This window comes from Lissotriton vulgaris, unplaced genomic scaffold, assembly GCF_964263255.1.
Source record: "Lissotriton vulgaris unplaced genomic scaffold, aLisVul1.2 SCAFFOLD_6280, whole genome shotgun sequence".
Lineage (NCBI taxonomy): Eukaryota > Metazoa > Chordata > Amphibia > Caudata > Salamandridae > Lissotriton > Lissotriton vulgaris.
Genome location: NW_028242100.1, coordinates 33,206 through 59,676, shown reverse-complemented (window position 1 = coordinate 59,676; position 26,471 = coordinate 33,206). Strand labels below are relative to the sequence as shown.

The 26,471-nt window shown below is 49.7% G+C and overlaps 1 protein-coding gene across 1 annotated transcript in view; it reads right to left on the bottom strand.

Annotated features, from left to right (window-relative positions):
* Positions 1 to 12,639: 12,639 nt before the first annotated feature.
* ADAT1 (adenosine deaminase tRNA specific 1) overlaps positions 12,640 to 26,471 on the bottom strand; it is a 32,474-nt gene continuing 18,642 nt past the window's right edge. Inside the window, exon 7 of the mRNA XM_086948250.1 lies at positions 12,640 to 12,743. Coding sequence (XP_086804376.1) covers positions 12,640 to 12,743 — 104 coding nt within the window. The remainder of the gene's footprint in view (positions 12,744 to 26,471) is intronic.

Genomic DNA, 26,471 nt, shown 5'->3' with positions numbered 1-26,471 from the left:
GCCTTCAACAACCAGTCGTCGAGGTAGGGGAAGACTGATATCCCCTGCCTGCGCAGATGGGCTGCGACCACCGCCATCACCTTCGTGAACACCCGTGGGGCGCTGGCAAGGCCGAAGGGGAGCACGGTAAACTGAAAGTGCTCTTGGCCTACCATGAACCGTAGGTAACGCCGGTGGGCCGGCAGGACGGGGATGTGGAAATAGGCGTCCTGCAAGTCCAACGCTACCATCCAGTCTCCCGGGTCCAGGGCAGCCAGGACCTGAGCCAAAGTGAGCATCTTGAACTTCTCCGTCCGGAGGAAGCCGTTGACGTTCCGCAGATCCAAGATAGGGCGTAGGCCCCCTTTGCCCTTCTTGGGCACCAGAAAGTAGTGGGAGTAACAACCACGTCCTACTTCTGGCCCAGGAACGCGCTCGATGGCCCTCTTGGCCAAGAGGGCCGAAACCTCCTCTTGCAGAAGTTGCAAGTGATCCCCCGACACACGGTGGTATTGAGGTGGCATGGATGGAGGGGAAGACTCGAAGGGGAGGGAGAAACCCCTTTGGACAATTTGCAGCACCCACCTGTCCGAAGTGACTGTATGCCAGTGGGAGAGGTGATGGCGAACCCTGCCTCCCACAGGCGTCACATGGGCCTGAAAACTCGGACTAGGAAGGTTTTGAGGCGGGGGCTGCTGAGGGAGGTGTGGACTGGCCTCGCCGCTGGCCCCGACCACCGCCACGGCGGTTCCCACGGCCGCCACCGCGTTGCTGAACATTCTGCGGCGCGTGGCTGACGGTCCGTGGTGGGGCGCCCCTTCCGTGGCCACGAAAGGAGCGAAAGGCACCCGATTGCTGGCGTGGGGCCGTAAGGCCCAAGGACTTGGCCGTGGCCCTGGAGTCCTTGAAACGTTCCAGCGCATGGTCTGCCTTGTCGCCGAAGAGGCGACGGCCATCAAACGGCATGTCCAGGAGGGTGGCCTGGACATCGGCCGAGAAGTTGGCGGACCTCAACCAGGCGTGGCGTCGAACCGCCACCGTCGTTGCCATCGCCCTGCCCAGTGAGTCCGTGGTATCCAGCCCACACCGGATAGAGAAGCGTGCCGCATCTCGGCCGTCCGCAAGGGTTTGGCTGAGTCTAGCCCTGACCTCCTCAGGGCATTGTGGCAGCACCTCCGCAACCGTGTCCCACAGAGTGTGGGTGTAGCGGCCCAAGAGACAGTTGGTGTTCACAGACCGTAGCCCTAGGCTCACAGACGAGAAGACCTTCTTCCCGAACTGCTCATATCTCTTGGATTCCCTGTCGGGCGGGGCCGACGGGAATGCGGTTTGGGAGTTAGAGGCCTAGATGACCAGGCTCTCGGGGGTGGGATGGGTGGACAAAAAGCATGGGTCGCCCGGTGCCGGGCGGTAGCGTCTGGCCACGTTCCTGTCCACAGGGGGGCCTGTGGCGGGCTTGGACCAAGTGTCCAGCAGAACGTCACACAAGGCCTCATTGAACGGCAGGAGGGGCTCCGCGGAGCCGGACTGCTGTTTGAGGACCTCAGTGAGGAGATTAGTCCTCACGGCCGCGACGGGGAGCTGAAGGTTTAAGGCCTTAGCTGCCTTCGTCAACACTACCCTGTAAGCAGAACCCGCCTCCGAAGCCACAGTCGGGGGCGACGTAAATCCAGTGTCTGGCGAGGTGTCAATACCACTGGCCTCCCCAAGCTCATATGTCCAGTCCTGATGCGACTGGCAATCACGTGCCAGAGGGTCCTCAGACCCCTCCCATTGCTCCTCGTCACCTGGCTCCTGGAGACCAGGATTAACAGCCAGGGCCTCCTCGTGGAGATAGAAGTCTCCAAAGGCCAACGGAATCGGCGCCCAGCGGCGCCCCTCCGACTCCTGAGTAGGACCGTAGGAAACATTGGGGTCGGCAACCACATCGGCTGCCGGGGACGACACCTGAAGGGACGGCGCCGGCGAGGTCGTAAGGTCGACCGGCGGGGTCCCGGATCCGGAGCCGGATCCAGCGAGGTCGCGCGGCGCCGGGACCGAAGTCGCCAGCGGCGCCGGGCCCGAAGCACCCGACGTCGTCGGGGCCGAAGCGCCCGACCCGGAAGGACCTCCAGACGGAGCCGATCGGCCCGAAGGCGCCACGGGAACCGACTGAGGAGGGAGGGCCCTCATGGCCATGAGGTACCTCTCGACCTCCTCCTGCGACGCGCCGTGCCCAGGGACCCGAAGGCGTGGGGCAGGCGGCGACGCTTGCGACTCCCGCGGAGCCGCGTGGGCGGTGTCGCCCGAGTCCCCGGCCGCATCGAGCGAGCGTCGGGGCGGGTCGGAGGACCGATGGTGTCGCTCCGACCTCTCATGCCTCTTACCTGAGGACTTGGAACCAGACGATCGGTGTCCACTTCCGGAACGTCGATGACTTCGACCTCGCGACCTATCCCTCGACCTCCCGTGGGACCGGGACCTGGAGCGGCGCGGGGCCGAGTGCCTCAGCTCGAGACGCTTGCGGGACCGCTCCCGCCTAGCCTTCGACGTCAGGGCCCGGCAGTCGACGCAGGTTCGATCGTCGTGGTCGAGGCCTAAGCACTTCAGGCACCGGCGATGGGGGTCCGTGACCGACATGAGTCGGCCGCACTTCGAACAAGGCTTGAACCCGGGCATCCCTGGCACCGATAGTCGAGACAGTCGACTAAAAGAGATCAAAAAGGATCAAAAACTTTTCAGTCAAAAAGTGACTGGGGGTAGAGCTTCTTCCGGATCTGCGCTAGCTGGCGCGGAAAAAAGAAGAACTGACGTCAGCGCGCATGGGCGCCGTCTAAGTACTCCGACGACGTCATCCCGGCGCTCACGACGCCGACGACGGACGCGGAGCCGCAGACGACGCCTACCAGCGCGCAGGGGTATTGCTACGCAAAAGTTTCCGGATCCAGTCTGACGCCTGGGGATATTCTAAGGTAAGGAATCTATCACTAACGTGTCTCTTTCAGATGGGGTCTTGAGCAGGGTCCTGTGTCCTAGGAAGAACCAGTGGAGGGGGCTTATGTCTTGGCACCTGCACAGGAACGGTCACAGCTGGCTGCGGAGTTGGCGGAACAGCAGAGGTGGCTTTCTGTGGAAACCGCTCTTTGTAGTCCTGAACGAGGAAGCGCAAGTCCGAAACTAAGGAGGCTGGCAAGCACACCATTGGGGTCACTTGGGTGTGAACTTGGGTAGACACAGCTGGAGGAACTGATTCTTCAACCTCCTGCTCTTCGTCCGTACTCTGGCACTTGACAATCAAGTCTGAGGGGCTGGTGGCCTGGGTAAACATCTCCTCCTCCGGTTCTTGGTCCTGTAAGAGGCAGGATGGCGTCAGCTGTTGGACCTTACTAGGCGATGTCATCTCCGGAGTAATCGGTATTTTGGTGATTCTGATGGAGACATGGGATGTCTGAGCGTCCATCGCATGTGATAGGAGCTCGGATTCTTTCCAGGTACCAGCAGCCGTCGGTATGGTCTTCGTCGACGGTGCGTCCGGCGACGACGTTCTCGTCGACGGTGCCTTAGTTAACTTTTCCGCCGTCGACTGCTTCGTCGTCGGCGCCGTCGTCGACGGAGCGCCCTTCGTCGACGGAGTGCCCTTCGTTGACGGCTTCGTCGACGGTGTGACTTTCGTCGATGGTGTCGTCGTCGACGTCCTCGTCGACGGTGCCGTCGTCGACGTCCTCGTCGACGGTGCCGTCGTCGACGTCCTCGTCGACGGTCGTGTCGTCGACGGAGCGGAGGATGAAAGCGGTCTTCCAGCTGACGACGAGTGAGTTAGAGTCGTCGCTGAGGATGACGCCGACGACGCCATCGTCGTCGATACCGTCGTTGTCGATGTAGAGACGGTCTTTAGCGATGAGGTGGTCGCCGATTGCGCCGTCGTCACCGTAAGCAGTGGTTGCTTCCTGGGGACAGGAAGGTCCTTGCTAGACACGGTAGGCTTGCCCTCTGAAGACCTTTTGGACTTCTTAGGAGGGGTTGCTGAGTGGCCAGGCGAGGAAGCCCTAGGCCTCTTCAGAGAAAACTGTGAGGCGCCAGACATGCTCTCACCTTCGGAAATGAGGTCGCCTTCCGGTTTGTCCTTAAGCCTGTTTAGCCAAATTAGAAGTCTCCCTTCCCGGTCTTTCTGGGTCTTGACGGAGAACTTACGGCAGATCCTGCAGTCTATGGACTGGTGGTGAGGATAGAGGCAATATAGGCATTCCTCATGTTCGTCGTCCACGTGAAGCCTCAGTTTACCACAGGAGGCACAGGGACGGAAAAGTGCTCTCTTCTTGACATCAGCCATAGCAAGAAAGTCGAAAAAACTGTGAAGTTAGAAGAAAATCCAATATTCCTGAGGAGAACTCAGGTGGAGAATCCCTAGCACAACGTGCGGTAGAAAATCTGAGAGACTGAGGCTCCTCACAGGAAGGTTCTAGAGGGAGGTAGTTGCTGATTGGTTGTTTCTTTTACTTTGGTCCTTTTTTACAAAAGGACTCAGATAGGCTACCAAGGTGGGACCCTGGAGCCTACTCTGTTTGGTCCTTCCTGCATAAGGACCTAGATAGGTTACTAAGGCGAGCCCCTTAGACCTAATCTCTTTATGTATGTCTTAGGACATTACTTTTTTATATACCGGAGGCTCCCGTCTCGACGACGGGGAATGATTCAGGCATGTGAATCTATGAAAGACACCCAAATACTGGATAATGTTGGGATCTCTGTGAAGAGCCTGAAGTGGAGTGGGAGGTTTTAGCATGCTTTCTCCCCTCACTTGTCTTATCCTCTTGAGACCTTGCCCTCTTGCTAGAGGTAGAAGCTCTATCATCATCATCCGTGGAAGAGGATTTAAGCCACAAAAGGACTCTGGCCTCCCTATCCCTTAAGGTCTTAGAAGGGAAGGTACGGCAGATCTTACAGTTTTTTTCCTCATGTTTGGGATAAAGGCAATAAATGCAGTCCTTATGCTGGTCGTCCACATGGACCCTCTTCTTCTCTCAGGTTCTGCAAGGTCTAAATAAGGCCTTCTTGTCAGACATCTTGAAGCTCTGAAGAAAAAACTGAGTCAAGACTCAGGGAGACTCCCTTCCACACGACGTGTGGTGAAAATCTGAGGAGAGCTGGCTCTGCAGGGAAGGTTCTAGAGGGTGCTGTAAGCTGATTGGTTGGAGCAAAGACTTTGGTCTTCTTAGCATAATGATGTAGATAGGCTACTATAATCTAGGCCTCAGGCCTTTTCTAGGGCCTACTTCTACAAAGTGCTTTTGGCACTGCTTTTTTATTTACCGTGGGACTCCCGCCTCGACGACGGGGAATGATTCAGGCATGTGAATCTATGAAAGTAGTGTGGCTCACTGGTTAGAGGCGGCAGACCCGAGAGCAGAGGACGGCCTGGGACCAGGGTTCGATTCCCGGCGCGGCAGGTTTCTGGAACAGGGTCAGCGGACTCGATAATTCTCTCGCCTCGGTGCCCACTCTGATCAGCGTTCACACTCGGCAACTCTGGGCATTAGCTTGCCTCATCTTCACTAACGGCCCCACCAGACTGCCGGGGATGCCTTGTCTCACCCTGGAGACACCCATTAAGGGACCATCTCTCAGGGAAGCCAGGAAGGGTTTCGCAGCGGTCGAAGCGCCTTGGGACCCTCTGGGTAAGTAGTGCGCTATATAAATGCCTATACATACATACATGAAAGATACCCCAATACTGGATAACTAGGAGAGTATTCTTGAACATATGAGATTTTGCTATAGAAAGTGGGAAGATTTTGTTTTTGTCCTGATGAAGGTGGGCAGCTACTCCCATTGGACCAGGCGAAACGTGTCGATGCTCTAACTTTGGGAAAACACCACGGATATATGACATATGCAAACAACAGCTTTTGATTATCTAGCTAGAATGTGTTTTTGCCTAAAGCTTTGTGCATACAATTCACAGGTCCTAGTACCGTGGTGCTCCTTGACTTGAAACTAATTTTTCTTGCTGTGTTTTTGTCCCACATGCTGATTTATGTTGTTTAATGAAATGTTTTTAACTTGTCTTTTACACTTGTACAATGATTTTTCAATTTTATAGCTGTTTTTGTTATAACATTGTTAATAAATTGTTAAGCTATCTTTTTTTAATTTTGCTTTTGCAATGATTTGTTTTTCTGGTTCATAGTGTGAAACTCTGTGAGTGGGTCATATACATCTGGTTGAACGCTGAGTGTGGCTGTAAGATTGAGTTGTTACATTGGTTTCCCAGGGGAGCTTTTTTTCACATGGGTAAATATGTACCTGTGTATAGGAATCACAGTCTACTTTACTAGAATATTAAGTAGAACCCACTTTGTACCAAACCCAGATCACTTGGGCAGTGTGATACAGGGAGAGTTTGGCTACACACTGTACATATAGCCCTAAGAAAGTTATTCATGAAGCCCATGATCAAGCAACAAAACAGCCTCCCGATGGGCATAGTAAATGGGATTTTTTTTTAGCTGCGAGATCCGCAGATGAACTGTGTAATAATAAAGATTATTATATCCCTGATATTCACTCCCATTAGTCCCTTCTCTTCCCCCTTGATACTGCTCGGTACTGCTACTTTTATCTGCTTTGACTGTAACACAAAGCCACATATTGTTTTTTTTTCCTTTTATGCAAGTGTTTGTACTAGTTGAACATGGTACGCCAGATGTAATAACTGGACATTACAGAGCTAATTAGAAACCTTAGGAGCTTAGAGCTACCTCAAACATATGAAGGATAACCCTATGATGATACTTCAGACTGTGGCCCAGACATACACACTGTGACTGTTACCCTGATGTGAGAGTTTTCCCATTATTTCAGAGTAACTCATCTTTTGAGATGCATTTACTTTAGCACTCAAACTGATTCTGAGCTGAGTGTGTTTGTACAGCCACTCTTATTCCACCAACTACTGGTGAGTGGTGGGCCAAGAATGCCAAAGAATGGGGAACAGGCTTGTACCCCTGCCCTGAGGGCATGATTGTGTGAGGAACTGGTATCCTGTCTTTTACTTTGAGTCAAACTAATCTAGTGTGTGTTCTGATGCCAAGTCCTGTCCCTGGTAAATTGAGGTCCATAACCTGTTCTGTGACCTGCAGGGGTGCACCGTGCTAGCCCTCATTGTGAGCAATGGACTACTCTCCATGCCCTAGGTGCATCGCAAAGCAGTGGTATCAGTGTACTGTGTTCTTCAAGGCTACAGTGTGTCTGTGTTAAGAAGAGGCAAGCCTCCTGGCTCCTCTGGTGTAAAGTTTCGCTCTTATGTGAAAATAAGAACCTTGCACTGGCATCCTATGTGGAGTGTGCTTATGAGCAGCGGGAAGCACATGTATCGTAGCAGGACTCAGTGTGTTGTATGAATCTGAGAACGGGGGCCAGTGGGATCCAATAAATAAATAAAACTAACGTGATGTCATTATTAGCGCACACCTACTAATATTAAGTGACTGTATACCCTATACTCAATATGTTTTTGTAAAACATCCTTGACAAGTGGTAATTTCACAGGCATCAACATGTGATGAAATTCAAACGTCACTTGGTTTGATTTCAAACCCAAGCTCAACATCATTAAATAAATAATGCCTAGAAGAATAATGAATATAAAGCATCTTGTACCACTTTTTGATAGAGGTGCTACTATTTCAGCCACTTATGTGTGTGCATTCCTATGCCACACTGTATTCACTGTCCCACTATTTCTAAATCTGGGCCCAAAAATTATTTAAACAAGTATTTGCAATGCAAAAGGTCTGGCATTACTAAAAGTTTGAGCTATTGGCGTTGCTAATAATAATGCAATGGCAATAGATCAAACTCTCAGTAATGCGAGAGCTATTGCATTGCAAATCAATTGCGGCACCCGCGATTTAGCTTTAAATATCTTAAGGTAAAGCACGGGTGCCACAATTGCTTTAAAGTAAAGAAAAAGACATTAAAAATGTTTTTCTATTTCTTTAATTTTGAAGAAATTGCAGCACCCAAAGATGTTTAAAGCTAAAGCACGGGTGCGGCCATTGCTACAAATGGCGGCACCTGCGCTTTAGCTTTAAACATCTTAAGCTAAAGCGTGGGTGCTACGATTGCTCCAAAAGTAAAAAATTAGAAAACAAGGATTTTTTTCTATTTCTTTACTGTTGAATCAATCGCGGCACCTGCGCTTTACTTAAAATGTTTAAAGCTATAGCGCAGGTGCCGCGATTGATTTGCAATGCAATAGCTCTCGCAATACTGAAAGTTTAAGCTATTGCCATTGCATTAATATTAGAACACCAATAGCTCAAATTTTTAGTAATAGTAATGTGAGAAGTTTTGCATTGCAAATGCTTGTTTAGATGATTTTAGGTCCAAGATTTAGAAATAGTGGGACAGGCTCCTAAAATTCGTTGTTTCCCACCCCCTTATCACTTAGCTGTGAATGCGTTGCAGTCTCAAGGCCTAGTCTGTATGAAAAACGTACCCTCAGTAACGATTTATCTTTTGGATACTCTAGCTGCAGATTTCTCACCTTTGAATATCCTTGGGGCCAGACTAGATCTGGAAACTTTGGCATACCTCTCTGGCGACATAAGGGGTCTTCCTTGTTTTTGCTGCAAGTCTGGTGACAAGCCTGTGCTGTGGGGTGGGGTTAACTTTAAATAAGCTGATGAACAAAATTGGTTTCTAAGTCTGGTGGCTGGGGGAGGAGGCTGTAGCCCTTTGAGTTCAATGGACATTGAGTGCCTGGAGCTGTGGGTCCCGCCAGTAAAGCACACGAAAGGTCCCCCCCCCCCCCCTCTCCGACACGTCCCATAAATCATTGGTTCAATTCCCACGAGCCCTCATACCTGGCGCCTGTGGCCGAGAAATGTGCCAGTCTGTTCTTCAGGGTGAGATGTTGTTACAGCCTGTCTCCCTCCCCCCCGCCCCCAGCAGGGAGGCACAGAGGTGCCCTCCCATGAGAGAAGAAGGAAGAAGACGCAGAGAGATAGATACTGACCCCCCTCCCCCCACCCCATGAGAGAGGCACAGAAAAGGTGGGTGGGTGGATGGATGAAGGATGAATGCATGGATGGAAGGATGAAAGGGTGAATGGATGTATGTCTGGAAGGATGAAAGGGTGGACGGATGAAGGATGGATGGATGGATGGATGAAAGGGTGGATGGATGTATTGATGGAAGTATGAAAGGGTGGACGGATGATGTATGGATGGATGGATAAAAGGTTGCATGGATCATGATGGATGGATGGATGGATGGATGTGTGAAAAGGTGGATGGATGAATGATTGGTAGATGGATGGATGTGTGAAAAGGTGGGTGGATGAATGATTGGTAGATGGATGGATGGATGAAAGGGTGGGTGGATGAAGGATGAATGTATGAATGAAAGTGTGGATGGATGAAGGATGGATGTATGGATGGAAGGATGAAAGGGTGGATGGATGAAGGATGGATGTATGGATGGATAAAAGGTTGCATGGGTGAATGATGGATGGATGTGTGAAAAGGTGGGTGGATGGATGGATGGAAGGGTGGATGGGTAAAGGATGGATGTATGGATGGATGTATGGATGGAAGGATGAAAGGGTGGATGGATGTATGTGTGGATGGAAAGATGAAAGGGTGGATGAATGCTGAATGGATGTGTGGAAAGGTGGGTGGATGAATGATTGGTGGATGGATGAAAGGGTGGGTGGATGAAGGATGGATGTATGGATGAAAGGGTGGATGGAGGAAGGATGAATGTATGGATGGATGTATGGATGGAAGGATGAAAGGGTCGATGGATGAAGGATGGATGTATGGATGGATAAAAGGTTGCATGGATGAATGATGGATGGATGTGTGAAAAGGTGGGTGGATGAATGATGGGTGGATGATGGAAGGGTGGATGGGTAAAGGATGGATGTATGGATGGAATGATGAAAGGGTGGATGGATGAAGGATGTATGTATGGATGGAAGGATGAAAGGGTAGATGGATGAAGGATGGATGGATAAAAGGTTGCATGAATGATGGATGGATGGATGTGTGAAAAGGTGGGTGGATGAATGATGGGTAAATGGATGGATGAAAGGGTGGATGTATGGATGGAAGGATGAAAGGGTAGATGGATGAAGGATGGATGTATGGATGGATGGATAAAAGGTTGCATGGATCATGATGGATGGATGGATGGATGTGTGAAAAAGTGGGTGGATGAATGATTGGTAGATGGATGGATGTGTGAAAAGGTGGGTGGATGAATGATTGGTAGATGGATGGATGGATGAAAGGGTGGGTGGATGAAGGATGAATGTATGAATGAAAGGGTGGATGGATGAAGGATGGATGTATGGATGGAAGGATGAAAGGATGGAAGGATGAAAGGGTGGATGGATGAAGGATGGATGTATGTATGGATGGATAAAAGGTTGCATGGATGAATGATGGATGGATGTGTGAAAAGGTGGGTGGATGGATGGATGGAAGGGTGGATGGGTAAAGGATGGATGGATGGATGGAAGGATGAAAGGGTGGATGGATGGATGTGTGGATGGAAAGATGAAAGGGTGGATGAATGCTGAATGGATGTGTGGAAAGGTAGGTGGATGAATGATTGGTGGATGGATGAAAGGGTTGGTGGATGAAGGATGGATGTATGGATGAAAGGGTGGATGGAGGATGGATGTATGGATGGATAAAAGGTTGCATGGATGAATGATGGATGTGTGAAAAGGTGGGTGGATGAATGATGGGTGGATGATGGAAGGGTGGATGGGTAAAGGATGGATGTATGGATGGAAGGATGAAAGGGTGGATGGATGAAGGATGGATGTATGGATGGAAGGATGAAAGGGTGGATGGATGAAGGATGGATGTATGTATGGATGGATAAAAGGTTGCATGGATGAATGATGGATGGATGTGTGAAAAGGTGGGTGGATGGATGGATGGAAGGGTGGATGTGTAAAGGATGGATGTATGGATGGATGGAAGGATGAAAGGGTGGATGGATGGATGTGTGGATGGAAAGATGAAAGGGTGGATGAATGCTGAATGGATGTGTGGAAAGGTGGGTGGATGAATGATTGGTGGATGGATGAAAGGGTGGGTGGATGAAGGATAGATGTATGGATGAAAGGGTGGATGGATGTATGGATGGATGGATGTATGGATGGAAGGATGAAAGGGTCGATGGATGAAGGATGGATGTATGGATGGATAAAAGGTTGCATGGATGAATGATGGATGGATGTGTGAAAAGGTGGGTGGATGAATGATGGGTGGATGATGGAAGGGTGGATGGGTAAAGGATGGATGTATGGATGGAAGGATGAAAGGGTGGATGGATGAAGGATGGATGTATGGATGGAAGGATGAAAGGGTGGATGGATGATGGATGGATGGATGTGATGAGGTTTAACAGGCGCATTTATGGTTGTCAATAGTTGTTGATGATGAGGAGTACCAGTTTCTAGAAACTTTTATTGGAAGGGGTCCTTAAGCCTAAAAAGGTTTTACAAGGGGGTCTCGGCATCAAAAAGTTTGAAGACCTCTGGCTTAGAGGGTTCTCTATACAAACAATGGTAATACATTTAACTAAATAACATATAAAGGTAACAAGCTTTCTGTACATTAGTGGCTGCACAGAATGCATTTTCTTGAGGATCAGGTAAGAATCTCTGTAGGCAAAAGGGTTTTCATGTTCAGTGCATTTTACCATATGCGGAGTGATCTTTTGATTATTTTGTCATGTCTGGGGTAATGAAAGCATTAAACCATCATAAAGAATCGTTTTGAAACCTAATGCAACATGCCCAGATTCAAAATACTGAAGGTATGACAGTCTGAAATACCACAGTCTCTCACTGAGCCAAATTAAAAAATATATACGTTATTGGACGAGGCATGGAAAAAGTTCAATTTGTTGTCCATGCTAAGAAGTAAAAAAAATAACAGTTTTATATAAATTATGATTAATGTTTAAAAAGTTCAATTTTGGTTAGAATTGTTATAAGCCTGAACTAACAGTAAAGTCTACATTCTTAATAACAGGAAGCAGATAAACAGATAAATATAATTGGCAAAGAAGGGAAGGATAGGCTTATTACACAAATAAGCTAATTTCAAAAGGTAGGAGATGTCAGCAGTTTCTGTATCTATTTTAAGAGCCTGTGATAAAGAACAACCACTTTCTAGGCAAAAGGAATGCATTAAAAGTACCTTTTACTGTGTCCTACTCCTTTGGTATCATGTCTACAATGTATTTAGTATGCTATTGTAGGGTATGCAGTGTCTCTCTTTTAGAACAGGCCAGGCCCTATTATTTGATGCAGTGCAAATCTCTAAGACCAGGACTGTATAGTTTGGTATTTTCCTCAAATGTCTGTCCCGACACAATATTCAGTGTTCATTTGTATAAACTGGCTGAAGACGGCTTTAGTTGTCTGTTGCGAACACTAATTTAAACTATATTGGGGCACAGCATAATGCAGATGGTTACACACTGTGTATGTAGTTCATACAGTAATTACCTAGTTCACAATTTTACATGCATGGAATCATGGTACCACCTTGCTTACTTGTGTGCATTACAATACAAGCCAGATGGGTTAAAATTGCCAATACTTGTTTATACGTGACCTACTGTTGCACGTTATTCAGTAGTGTCTATAGCTCACCTGGCTTGAGGTGTTCCAATAGCCTTCTTGGTAGCTCCTTGCTTGTAGCCATTAGCACTGACATCGAGTGGTTGTTCTGGGACTTTACACCAACTGATCGCTAAAAAGAAAAGAACAACAGTTTCTCATTGCTTAGGCCATCTCATTATCTACAGCGGTACTTTAGGGGATGGGTATTTACAGAATGTTGAGCCTCAATTCCCATTTATATAAAATAGAAAGTGAATGACCTCAGGTCCCATCAGATTTGCAATCTTCAAAAACATAAGATTCAAAACAATTTTTCAATCCAGATATATGTTCCAATTGCCTCTACTAGTGCAGATCACGCTGGCTCACATAGGAAATTGATGCCTCTTTATGATGCACTACCAGTAAGAATAATTAAGATGCTAATGCGGGTGAGTGGTGCAAGTTAAGTATCTCAACTGTGGTGTGGGACATGACCTAGCACTGGTTTGTGACACTGTCCAGCACTGTTACGCGATGATTCCTTCTACGGGTCTGCGACGTACCATCGTATATGCAAATTGCACCTTTGCAGCCAGAAAGAACGGAGGCCTGTTAATGGAGATCATGCTCCTACCATGGACTTGCTGCAAACAACAGGGATTATAGTTACTCAATTTAACGGTACTTGATTTACTGGTCTAAGAAGGATTGAAAGTTGGAAGCCCTTGGAGGAATTCAAACCTGTGACCTGCCAATCACAACAGATGTCAGCAGTGAACTCCCTCTAATTTAACATCTGACTCCTTCGTTGCCAGCTATGGGAACAAATTATCAAGCAAAAATCATTTTGAAGACTATGGGCAAATGTCAACCACCTCATACCGGAGCAAAAGACATGGAGGAACATTATGTAGACAAGCTGAGCCTCATCCCCAGCTTGCCTCCGAAGAACAGAATTTTCACAATTGAACAGTTGACAAACTCTGCTTTTCATACAACTGAAAATGGTCATTCTGGTTTGAAAGAGAAGACTTGTATCACTCCAGGAAGTGTCCTCCTACAAGTCAACACAAAGAGTAATGCATTGCATTGTCAACACATAACATAGGCAGTAAACTCATTGTTGTAACCAATCTTAAAGCACAGAGTATGACAGACATTCAGGTAATGCATCTTTTCCTTGCTCATTGGCACGCAGGTATATTAACATCATGGGGATACCCTGTAACTCTAGGAACATGGGAATTTGCCTAGTTGAGGGTGAAGGAGTTGTCTACGGCAGAAGGCACCTTCTTTGCCCCCAGCTACGCAAATGTGCACACCGACTGGAGGCAGGAGCAGGTGGTCTGGACAAGTGAGATGGAAGACTACCTGGAGCATATCCAATTGTGGCTAAGATACATCAAACATTTGCTGACTGTGAAACAGTGTAGAAAAGATCGCAAAGTAGGTTTTTGAAAAACTGGGCAATAATCAGTTTCATTTAAGTTTACCACACACATTGAGCTTTACTTTAGTCAGAGACTGAGGCATAACATTGATGAGGTGAATGGGAGAATCGTATAGTAAATAAACAGCTGGAAATCTCTCGATATATATGGGCAATCAACATCCTGCGCACTTGAACTGGAGTATTCCATACAGGGAACTGGTGAGGGATGCAGGAACTGCAGCAATGATACTGCATACCAAATATAGAAGAATACAATAATGGCAAGATGTGGAGATAAAGAGTAACCTTAGCATATCCTCCGAAAGGCTACAGAGAAATTGACACATAAAAAGCAGTCATCACCCTGCGTTTTTGAACAACTGGAATATCCTGTACAGGGAAGTGCTTGCAGCACCCAGTAACTACAGCAATGAGGCTACATACCAAATGCAAAATGCCACTTGAGGGTTACAAATGCAAAAAGAACGATCAATGGCTGGAAAGATGAATAATGTCAAACATTCACCCCCAGTACAGTATCACTCTAAGTGGGATGGGTATGCCCAGACGTGGGTCTCGTGCGCACCATGCCACTAGATTCCAGCTATCCTGGCTGATGAGGGGTGATACCCCGAAATAGGTCCTAGCATGCTTATTTCCAGGCCAGGGAGGACCTGGCCTCGCAGTATGGGCTGGACTGTTCCCACGAGGAGCAGGGTCAAGACTGATTTGCATATGGCTAGGTTCAAACTGGGGTGGCCTAGTGAGCAAAAGAACAATGGTTTCAACCCAGATCTCTTGACTGGGGGGGTGAGTGGTTGAAAAATTTCAGCAGTCCGCCCATCATCTTGTTGTGTTTGCTATGTTCGCCCTAAGTGGCCAAGGGTATGATTAGACGTGGGGCCCTTGATCGCTGTACCACTGGATTCAAGCTAGCCTGGCTGATGAGGGGTGATACCCAGAAACCGGTCCCAGGATGTTTGTTTCCGGTCCAGGAAGGACCTGGCCTGGCAGCTCAGGGCTGACTGTTCCCATGAGGGTCGAGATTGATTTGCATATGGCTGGGTCCAAACTGGAGTGACATAGGGCCCAATGTAGGTAATTTTATTTTACCACTTCTTAAATACCGAATGATACCGAATCGGAATTTAAGAAGTGGTAAAATAGAGGGGGGGGGGGGGGTGTAGGTAATTCAGACTCGCTAAATACCGAATCGTTAACATTCGGTATTTACCGATTCTGTAAATACCGAATGGGTAATGCCCTTTGATTCCAATGGGCATTGAAGCCCATAGGAATCAATGGGCATTACCGAATCGGTATTTACCGATTCGGTAAATACCGATTTCAGCAAGGGTGCAGGGGGTGTCACTTTGACACCCTCTAGCACCCCAATTCCGGACTTGTGTGCCATGTGGCACACATACATGCCCTAAGGGCATGTCTGTGTGTCACATTGCACAGGTGTGTATGCACAGATATGCATGCACACATGAATTCGGTATTTTACCACCCAATAGGATTGGGTGGTAAAATACCGATTCTTAGGGGCCTGTGGCACTCTTAGGAGTGCCACCCACATGTGGATTTACCGAATCAGTAAATATATAGATTCGGTATTTTACCGATTCTGTAAATTTACTGATTCGGTAAATTTACAGAATCGGTAAAACATAGGCCCCCTACATCTGAAAACCCATTTACAGGTCGGTAACGGCCGAATTCGGCCGTTACCAGCCGGTAAATGGCCACCTACATCGGGCCCATAGTGAGCAAAAAAATAATGGATTCAACCCTATCACTTGCCAGGGGGTGAGTGGTCAAAAGGTTTCAGCACTCTGTCCATCATCTTGTTGCGTTTGCTCTGTTCTATCTTCCTGCATACCTGGCACTTTGTCTCTAAATGATTCTATTGTGTTCAGTGCACACATAGCCCCTAATTGCCCTTCAAAGGGGTCCAAATATCTTTAAACAGCGAGACTCATATTCAAACTTGTTTTGCTGGATTTCCAATTTTTTACCTGGAAGTTGTTCAGGCAGCTTCCATCCATTCCTTATTGTTCTTCAGATAAATTCACATATGTGTGGCGCATCGGCCTAGATGTCATTGCTTTTTCCCCGTTACAGAACTGTATACATAGCTTCACTTTGTCTCCTGCACAATTTTTAGCAGGTGAGCTCTTTGGACTTGTTTTGAACCTTATTTCCTTGGTGCTCGAATCTTTATGCTTTCGATTGATTGGCACTGTGTCAATGATTGAGGTGGCTGGGTTCATCATGCTAAGAAGTATATAGGATAAGGATTATTTTGAATGCATGATGTATTTGAAACTTAAAACATAAAAACACTTCTCGGTGACATAAATGGGCATAATATAATTGCCCGCTCTAGCCTTGAGAAAGTGGCACTTATGCTTGTTGCTTGATGGGTCAAAGTCTCCTAGCATGGTATCCACAGTGTCCTAATCTGGCGCTGTATAAAGGTCGTATGCACTGCTAACCACTGATCTGCATTGGAAACAAGGTGAGTGTCATCTCGTCTTTGCACCTCCTAATCATTGCTGCTCAAATCTGCAGGCGTCAGGAGAAGTACTGCCTGGGCGCTTCCTCTTTATGGCCTAATCAGTGTGGTTTCAGAGATGAGGGTACTTTCCCCTTAGGGCAAGCCAGGAGTGTAGCAGTCAATGCAGAGGAGCCTGTCTATATGATCTAGACAGAAGGGTCACAGGCTGTGGAACTTGGCTGCCAAACTTGAAGTAGCGTAGGAAGGAATTTGGCATTTAAATCTTGATATATCTCTTAAGAAGCTCAGGCAATTTCAAGGCGCCTGAACCATGCGAGATCTGGGTATATATTCTGAGGGCACACAGCACGGGTATTTTTGAGCTAAATTGTATTACTTGGCGAAATTTTCACCTTCTACTGTGAAGCACTGGTTGCACTTCACTTTAAAACGGCTTATGCTTCCCCAGTTGTGCCTTTGCTCGTGTAAACTGGAAGGTCCCCAAACGGGCATCAAGAAGTGTTGCAGTAAAGATAGGTAAACTGGTGTGGCAACAAACAACCTATCCAACTGCTGACTGGCTGGAAGGCAGGGAAAAGGCTTTAAACAGCTAGATCAGTGTGGAACTTAAACATTCTCCTGTGAAGAACTGCTTACACTTTATATTTAACTGACTTCACTTTCCAAATCGAGCCCTTGCCTGTTAAGGTCCGCTGCTGAAATGGGGTCAAGATATGACGCCGGTAGGATTAGCAAGGAGGTAGTGATAAACAACCCAACTAGCACCTGATTCGCTGGAAAACAGAGAAAAGGCTCTGAACTGCCAAAACCATGCAGCAGTGACGCACACTCATATGCAAAGAGTGCGAAGTACAACGCTGTTGTGCCAGTGGGATGGAGAGCAGTGTGCAGGTGATCTTGGCAGTTTTCTTGCTGGCTTTGTTAAATTTCTCTTTAAAGAAGAAAGTATTCCTTTTGGACAATTCTTGAGGACACACTGTGTCAAACAGTCCGACTCTTCTTTAGGTATGCAGGAAAGCAGTGGGGGAGAGAGGGAGGAGCAAGGATTAGCGCAGTTTAATAAAGAAGCTTCCTGAAAAGTGTTAACAGGCAGATTTGTAGACTTCGTCACAAAGTCCTCTACTAGGGGAACGGTCAACTGGCTATAGGATTAAGCGGAATCAAACCAAACCATGTAGCACTGTTTCATATCCACATAAGGGCTCACTTAATAAATCAACTTCCTCTGAAAGTTGTGAGACCAAGTGTTTTGAAATAGTCTGTCCCAGTGGAACCAAATTTCTGCTAGCCCTCCGAGTCCTCATACAGAAAGGCCTTGGGGTAAAGGAAACTGTAAACAATACCATTCGTGAAAGCACAAAATGTCACATAGAGCAACTTACAGACCAGAGAGAGGGGTACTATGTAGCACCTGGCTCCAGGACATTAGAGGAAATGGCAATGGCCGTGTCTCTACAATGATAAAATAGAAATCCAGGAGCAACCAGCTCCTCAAAATGTACCTGCTCTTCTATTCTAGATCAACTCTACTCTCTTCCCACAATGATTGGGACACTTGTTGATGGTAGTAAACAAAGCGATATCAGTCCCTTCCACTAGTAGGGAGGTTTTGAAGAAGAATGGATAATGTTAAGCAGCCAACTGAGTGCTACATAAGTAGCAAAATCCCTGTGACAAAAAAATGAAGTATTAGAAAACAATCAAGAAGACATATTAAGGGTCTCAAATGTGTTATCAGCAACTGGGTGAGAGAACAGTGAAAGATGTAGCACCTGATATTTTCAGATAATTGCTTAAACACAGATAACAGCTTATTAAGAAAGAACAAGAAAAGGCTAAAAAAGCTTAACGCACAAGTTACTACTTGTGTAACGATATATCTGTAAGAGACATTAGTTAGTGATAGATTCCTTACCTTAGAATATCCCCAGGCGTCAGACTGGATCCGGAAAGTTTTGCGTAGCAGTACCCTTGCGCGCCGGTAGGCGTCGTCTGCGGCTCCGCGTCCGCGTCCGTCGTCGGCGCCGTGATGACGGTGTCGGAGTACTTAGACGCCGCCTCCGCGTGCTGACGTCAGTTCTTAGCCACAGCTTTTCCGCGCCAGAAGCGCAGAGCCATGACAAAAACCGACACTGGTGCCAAGAAACTAGGGCCCTGAAAGGGGATGACCTTAACCCTAGATATCGGTTTGCAGAACGGGGAGGATGGGTGGGTCGGTAAGGAATCTATCACTAACTAATGTCTCTTACAGATATATCGTTACACAAGTAGTAACTTGTGCATCTGAAAGAGACACGTTAGTGATAGATTCCTTACCTTAGAATAGATACCCCAGCAATACCATCCCCGTGGTGGTGGGTCTGCGAACCAATATTTACACCAGAAAGTCCCGGAGAACAGAACGGCCGAAGTAGCCGTCCCTCCGGACTTGACTGTCCAGGCAGTAGTGCCTTGCAAACGTGTGCAACGAGGCCCACGTAGCTGCCTGGCAAATGTCCTGCAAGGGCACACCTCGGCCCAAGGCAGTTGTAGTGGCCGTGGCTCGAGTGGAATGAGCCCTCAGCCCAACAGGGGGTTCCTTCTTAGCTAAGGAGTAACACGCCTGGATGCACATGATAATCCATCTAGAAATGGTCCTCTTGTGCACCGCTTTCCCTTTCTTAGCGCCCGCGTACCCAACAAAGAGTTGATCATCCACCCGGAACTGGCGTGTGCGATCCAGATAGAACGAGAGCGCACGTTTTGGGTCCAGACGGTGGAGCCTCTCCTCCTCTCTCGAGGTGTGCGGAGGCGGAAAGAAGGTGGGCAATGCGATGGACTGCCCAATGTGGAAGGCCGTGACCACCTTAGGCAAGAAGGAGGGCTTAGTCCTCAAAACAACCTTGTCCGGATGGACTGAAAGGAAAGGAGGCTTACAAGAGAGAGCCTGGAGCTCACTCACTCTCCTGGCAGAGGTGATGGCTACCAGGAAGGCAGTCTTCAAAGAAAGAAGGCGAAGTGGACAGTTGTGAAGTGGCTCAAAGGGAGCGCACATCAGAAATGTCAGAACCAGGTTCAAGTCCCACTGAGGCATCACGAAGGGAACAGGAGGAAAAGTATGAGTGATGCCCTTCAGGAATCGATTTACGATAGGGTACTTGAACAAAGAAGGTTGGTCAGGCAGCCTCAGAAAGGCTGAAAGAGCCGAAAGATAGCCCTTGATAGTGCCCAGAGCAGAGCCCTGCTGGGCAAGAAGAAGAGAAGAATCTCAGAGAGAGGGGCATTGAGGGGATCCACAGCCTTTGCTGTGCACCATGCCACAAATCTGTTCCACCTGCAGGCGTATACCGTCTTTGTGGAGGGACGCCTGGCTGCCAGAATGATGTTGCAAACTTCAGGAGGCAAGTCAAATGGCCTCAACTGTCGCCGCTCAATCTCCATGCATGGAGGTGGAGACTGGACAGGTTCGGGTGGAGGACCGTCCCCTGCTGCTGCGACAGAAGGTCCTCCTGAAGAGGCAGACGAACCGGGGGATCGACTGACATACTGAGTAGCTCGGGATACCAGTACCTTCGTGCCCAGTCCGGAGCCACAAGGATGACTTGTGCCCGGTCGCGCTTGATCTTCTTCAGCTCTCTGGGCAGAAGAGGTATAGGCGGAAAGGCGTACAACAGACCGCAGCTCCACTCGCGACGAAAAGCGTCTCCGAGCGAGTGCCGCCTTGGAAATTCCAACGCGCAGAACAGATGACATTGCGCGTTCTCTTTGGTGGCGAATAGATCTAACCAAGGCTCTCCCCATCGCAGAAAGAGGCCTTGCGCCACGTCCGAGTTCAGACGCCATTCGTGATCCATCGAGCACCGACGGCTGAGTTCGTCCGCCCTGGCGTTCAGAGAACCTGCCAGGTGTTGAACCACCAGAGTCACGCCCTGATGTTCCAGCCATTGCCAGAGGCGCAGAGCCTCTTGGCATAGGGTCCACGACCCCACTTCGCCCTGTTTGTTGCAGTACCACATGGCGGTGGTGTTGTCCGTGAACACCTGCACTGCATTCCCTCGGACAGACGGGAGGAATGCTTTCAGTGCCATACGAATCGCCCGCAGCTCCAACAGATTGATATGGAGCCGGGACTCCGCCGGAGACCAGAGTCCTCTGATCTCCGCCTCTCCCAAGTGGCCTCCCCAGCCCTGGAGGGACGCGTCCGTCACAACTACGTGCTCCGGTTGGGGAAGGGAGAGGGATCTGCCGTTGACCCAATCGCGGTCCGTGAGCCACCACTGCAGCTGTCTCGCAGTGCCCTCCGAGATCAGGACATGGTCGGAGAGGTTGCCCCGGTGCTGGGCCCACAAACTTCAGGTCCCACTGCAGAGCCCGCATCCGCCACCGTGCGTGATGCACCAGAAGGATGCAGGAGGCCATCAGCCCCAGAAGCCTCAGCGTCAACCTGACCGAAACCCGGGATAACGGCCTGAAGATCGGAATCAGGGCCTGTATATCCCGGACCCGCTGTTCGGGCGGGTAAACCCGAAACTGCGCCGAGTCGAGAACCGCTCCGATGAAAAGGAGCTTCTGAGAGGGGCACAGGTGTGACTTCGGCACATTGATGGAAAATCCCAGCCGGTGCAGGAGATCCGCCGTAGTCTGGAGGTGGTTGACGACTGCCTGGGGCGAGCCCGCCTTCAACAACCAGTCGTCTAGGTAGGGGAAGACTGAAACCCCTAACCTGCGCAGGTGAGCTGCGACCACCGCCATCACCTTCGTGAACACCCGTGGGGCGCTGGCAAGGCCGAAGGGGAGCACTGTAAACTGAAAGTGCTCGAGGCCTACCGTGAACCGCAGGTAACGCCGGTGGGCCGGCAGGACGGGGATGTGGAAATACGCATCCTGCAATTCCAACGCTACCATCCATTCTCCTGGGTCTAGGGCAGCCAAGACCTGAGCCAGTGTCAGCATTTTGAACTTCTCCTTCCGGAGGAAGCCGTTGACGTTCCTCAGATCCAAGATAGGGCGTAGGCCCCCTTTGCCTTTCTTGGGTACCAGGAAGTAGTGGGAGTAGCAACCACGACCTATTTCTGGCCCAGGAACGCGCTCGATGGCCCCCTTGGCCAAGAGGGCCGAAACTTCCTCCTGCAGGAGCCGCAAGTGATCCCCCGATACGCGGTGGTGTTGCGGTGGCATGGCTTGAGGGGTCGTCTCGAAGGGGAGGGAGTAGCCCCTTCGGACGATCTGCAGCACCCACCAGTCCGAAGTGACTGTGCGCCAGTGAGAGTGGTGATGGCGAACCCTGCCTCCCACTGGCGTCACATGGGCCGAAAAGCACGGACTAGGAGGGTTTAGAGGCGGATGCTGCGGGGGCAGGTGTGGACTGGCTCCGCCTGTTTCCCCGACCACCTCCGCGGCGGTTTCCACGGCCGCGCCGCGCTGGACGACAGTTTGCGGCGATTGGCTGGCGGCACGTGTGAGGGCGCCCCTTCCCTGGCCATGAAAGGGGCGAAAGGCACTCATTTGCTGGCGCGGGCCGAGAGGCCCAAGGACTTGGCCGTAGCCCTGGAGTCCTTAAAGCGCTCAAGCGCGTGATCTGCCTTGTCGCCAAAGAGGCGACGGCCATCGAACGGCATGTCCATGAGTGTATTTTGGACGTCTGCCGAGAAGTTGGCGGATCTCAGCCAGGCGTGGCGTCGTATCGCCACCGTCGTAGCCATCGCTCTGCCCAGCGAGTCAGTAGTATCCAGTCCGCACCTGATATTATACTTCGCTGCGTCCCGGCCCTCCAGTAGGGCTTGGCCGAGTTTGGCCCGTACCTCCAACGGACACTCTGGCAGCACTTCCGCCACCGTTTCCCACAGAGAGTGGGTGTAACGGCCCAAGAGGCATGCGGTGTTGGAAGACCGCAGTCCCAAGCTAAGGGACGAGAACACCTTTTTGCCATAGGCCTCGTACCTCTTGGATTCCCGATCGGGAGGAGCTGTCGGGAAGGCGGTCTGGGAGTTAGAGGCCTGGATAACCAGACTCTCGGGGTGGGGTGGGTGGACAAAAAACATGGGTCGCCCGGGGCCGGGCGGTGGCGTCTGGCCACGTTCCTATCTACAGGCGAACCTGTAGCGGCCTGGACCAAGTGCCCAAAAGAACGTCCGTCAAGGCCTCATTAAACGGCAGCAGAGGCTCCATGGAGCATGACTGCGGCTTAAGGACCTCAGTGAGGAGGTTAGTCCTCACGGCCGCGACGGGGAGCTCAAGGCCCAAGGCCTTAGCAGCCCTCATCAACACCACACTATAAGTAGCGCCCTCCTCCGAAGCCACGGTAGGAGGAGAGACGAATCCAGTGTCTGGAGAGGTGTCCAGGCCACTGGCCTCCCCAAGGTCTCCTGTCCAGTCCATTGTAGACTGACATTCCCTTGTCAGAGGGTCCTCAGACCCCTCCCAATTCTCCTCGTCCCCCATCTCCTGAGATTCAGGGTCATAAGCAAATGAGGTGGGTTCATATTAGAATTGAAATTCTCCGAACGGCGTCGAGAGCGGCGTCGGTAGACGTCGACCCGACGTCGGAACCCAGTGAGAGGAGGCATCGGGGCCGGCGCCGCCCGAGGACGACGCCAGAGGGGACACCATACGGACCGACCCCGGGGGGGTCGTAAGGTCCACCAGGGACGATCCAACGCCCGATGAGGGTCCAGCGGCATCCTGCGGCGCCGGGCCCGAAGGCACCGACGACGCCGGGGCCGCTGCATCCTGCGGCGCCGGGCCCGAGGGCACCGGCGGTGTCTGTATCGTGGGGCCCTGCGGCGCCGGGCCCGAAGGCGCCGGCGGCGTCGAGGCCGGAGCATCCGACGGTGTCGGGGTCGAAGCCCCCGACCCACTAGGGCCCCCAGACGGGTTCACTGGGCCCGAAGGCGCCGTGGAACCCGTCGGAGAAGAAAGGGATCTCATGGCCATGAGGAAACGCTCGATCTCCTCCGGCGTCGCGTTCAGCCCAGGGACCGGGGGGTATGGGGCTGGACGCGGCGCCCGCGACTCCCGAGGAGCCGCGTGGGCGGTGTCACCCGAACCCCCGGCCGCATCGTGCGAGCGTCGGGGGGAGTCGGAAGAGCGATGATGTCTCTTCGACTTCTTGTGCTTCTTACCTGACGACTTGCACCCAGAGGAGTGGCGCCGACTCCCGGAGCTGTGACGGCTCCGTCCCCGCGACCTGTCCCTCGACCTCCCGTGGAACCGGGACCGGGACCTCACACGGCGCGGGCCGACTGGCGGATTTCGAGTCGCCTGCGGGACCGCTCCCGCCTGGCCTTCCTCGAAAGGGCCTGACAGTCGGAGCAGGCCTCGTCGTCATGGTCGACGCCCAAACACAGCAGGCACAGGCGGTGGGGATCCGTAACCGACATGGTACGGTCGCACTCGTCGCAATGCTTGAATCCGGGCATCCCTAACGGCACCGTCGGAGTCGTAGGACTTCGAAATAGATCAAAAGAGATCACAAAAGTTTAGTCAAAAAGTGACTAGGGAACTGCATTTTCCAGATCTGCGCTGGCTGGCGCGGAAAAAAGAAGAACTGACGTCAGCACGCGGAGGCGGCGTCTAAGTACTCCGACGACGTCATCGCGGCGCCCACGACGCCGACGACGGACGCGGAGCCGCAGACGACGCCTACCGACGCGCAAGGGTACTGCTACGCAAAACTTTCCGGATCCAGTCTGACGCCTGGGGATATTTTAAGGTAAGGAATCTATCACTAACGTGTCTCTTTCAGATAAAAAGGATACACAATTAGATAAACTAGATAGGAAATAACTAGGTCGCAGGGCCAAAGGTTTTCCCAACCTTTGAGAAACAAAAAAGTGAGACGAGCAGTAACAACGCAACTAACAAATAACTTTTCTGCTAGTACCAAAACGGCCCCGCAGGAAAACGTTTAGACCATCTTGGTGGAACAACTCAAACAGAAAATAATGTTGCACCCCTAGAACGTCAGTCTGAGCACATAATTCCAAAGACCTTTCAGGCTCTGAAGCACAGCAAAATAGATCCAATCACTTCTAGACCACAGACACCTTCTGATGCACCTCAGATACTTCAAACAGAGCCACTAAACAACTGTCGTCCTGATATCCTTGACAACCACTCTAATCAACAAGGGACAACCCAAGACTTTCGTGGTGGTGAGACCAGCAACCGAAACAGAAAGCCGTCTAGTTTGAGCACTAGAGTCCACTTAGACTTGGAAGCACCACAGCCTTCTGACTTGCCCAGCCTAGTACACATACCCCAGACTATAGAATGGTAATCCCCGGACGGCCTACAGAAGTGAAGACGCAAAGTGCAAATTAAAGTGGCAGTCTTCTTGTAGGTCATCTACATTTTTGTCATTCCACATTGGGGCATTGAGCTCTAACAAGCAAAACTTAGATGAGAGTATTTTTCAAGCTAATAAATCTAATGTGATCAAACCCAGTGTTCTAGAAAAAAAATTGTTGGTCTACCCAGAGTATTTATCGAAAGCATAAGAGATGTCCTTGATAGGAGTAATATAATTTCCCTCATTAAGTTGCAACCTAAATTTGTGCAATCACCGTTCGAAGGACAACATTTCTTTGGCATTCCAACCAAGTTGAGGCCGACCCCAGAGAATCAACTGAAGAATTCTAAATTAACACTCGTGCTGTGGAACTAATTTTCAAGAGCAGAAGCGTTTTCAAATATGAAGAAGTAATCACCACAGAGAGCCTATTCCCGGTTGGATGGACTCTCTCCGAAGGAATCTTTCCCCAGGTTTATTGCCACTGCGAATGGGGCCTATAGGCAGACTATGGAAGGTTGTATGAACCAAGAGACTGATATCTCTGATAAGTGGTACTTGCTGAACTCGGACCACCTGTCTACAATCCAAGTCCCGAACTTGGCCCTAAACTCTCCTGTACTCAAGTCACTCCTTTCCCTTTGAGGGCCACAACTCTTGTGGCGATCCGAGTTCTTACCCACTTTTTTGATGGAAAAGGAAAATTTGTCAGGACCAGTTGGCTTGATATTGTTTTTATATTGTATACCTTTTTTTCCTTATGACCCTGCCCGGGATGGATGGGAAAACCGAGGAATGTTGGAGGAAATGATTTGGTTGTCTATGTTACAAGCTGATAAATATGATGCAATACTTAAACCTCAACATGATGAGGAGTGAACACCTCTAATTGAGCATACAAGGCCTAAACGCCCATAACAAACGAAGCCAAGTTTGGAGATACATCCCAAAACACCACCCCAATGTTATCTTTCTCCAGGAAACACGCCTACTCAGAAAAGGTCATCAGGGGATGAGACACCCTGAATATCAAAAGGTGCGATAATTGAAAAATTGATGGCATCCCTTTAGGGCACACAGAATGCAGGGGCAATTTTCCTCCTTGCAAAGTTCAAAGAAACAATTTTGACGAGTTGATTCTAATTGAATACGTTTATGTTTAATTCATTTTAAACATTCAAGTATGTTTACACATACTTAGCATAATTGATGAAGTTTTAACTTGCAATATCAAAAATTAATTTCTCCAGCTCCAATGCATTTCGGGCCATGCCCTTCGCCTGGGAGCATCTAAAAAACAACATATAAGCCATATATGTAATATCCACCTATTGATTTCAACAAGAATAACATGCTATATCATATTAAACAGGTAAACGTGCTAGTTATGCAAAAAGTCGTTAAACGTTCTCATGTTGATATAAAGAAAAAGATCGTGCAACGGACGTGTAGACGCATGCTAATAGTAATTACCAAAAGTGTGGGCTATCGACCGGTTATGCCCCAACACATTACAAGATCTTATTTTCACACACTACTAGCGGAGCAACTTTAAGAGGTCCAAGGGGGAATTCATAGAGGGGGGACTTCCACTCTGCATGGGACATAGAGATAGAAACATGAATTCTTGTCAAGGGATAGGAGCAATGTT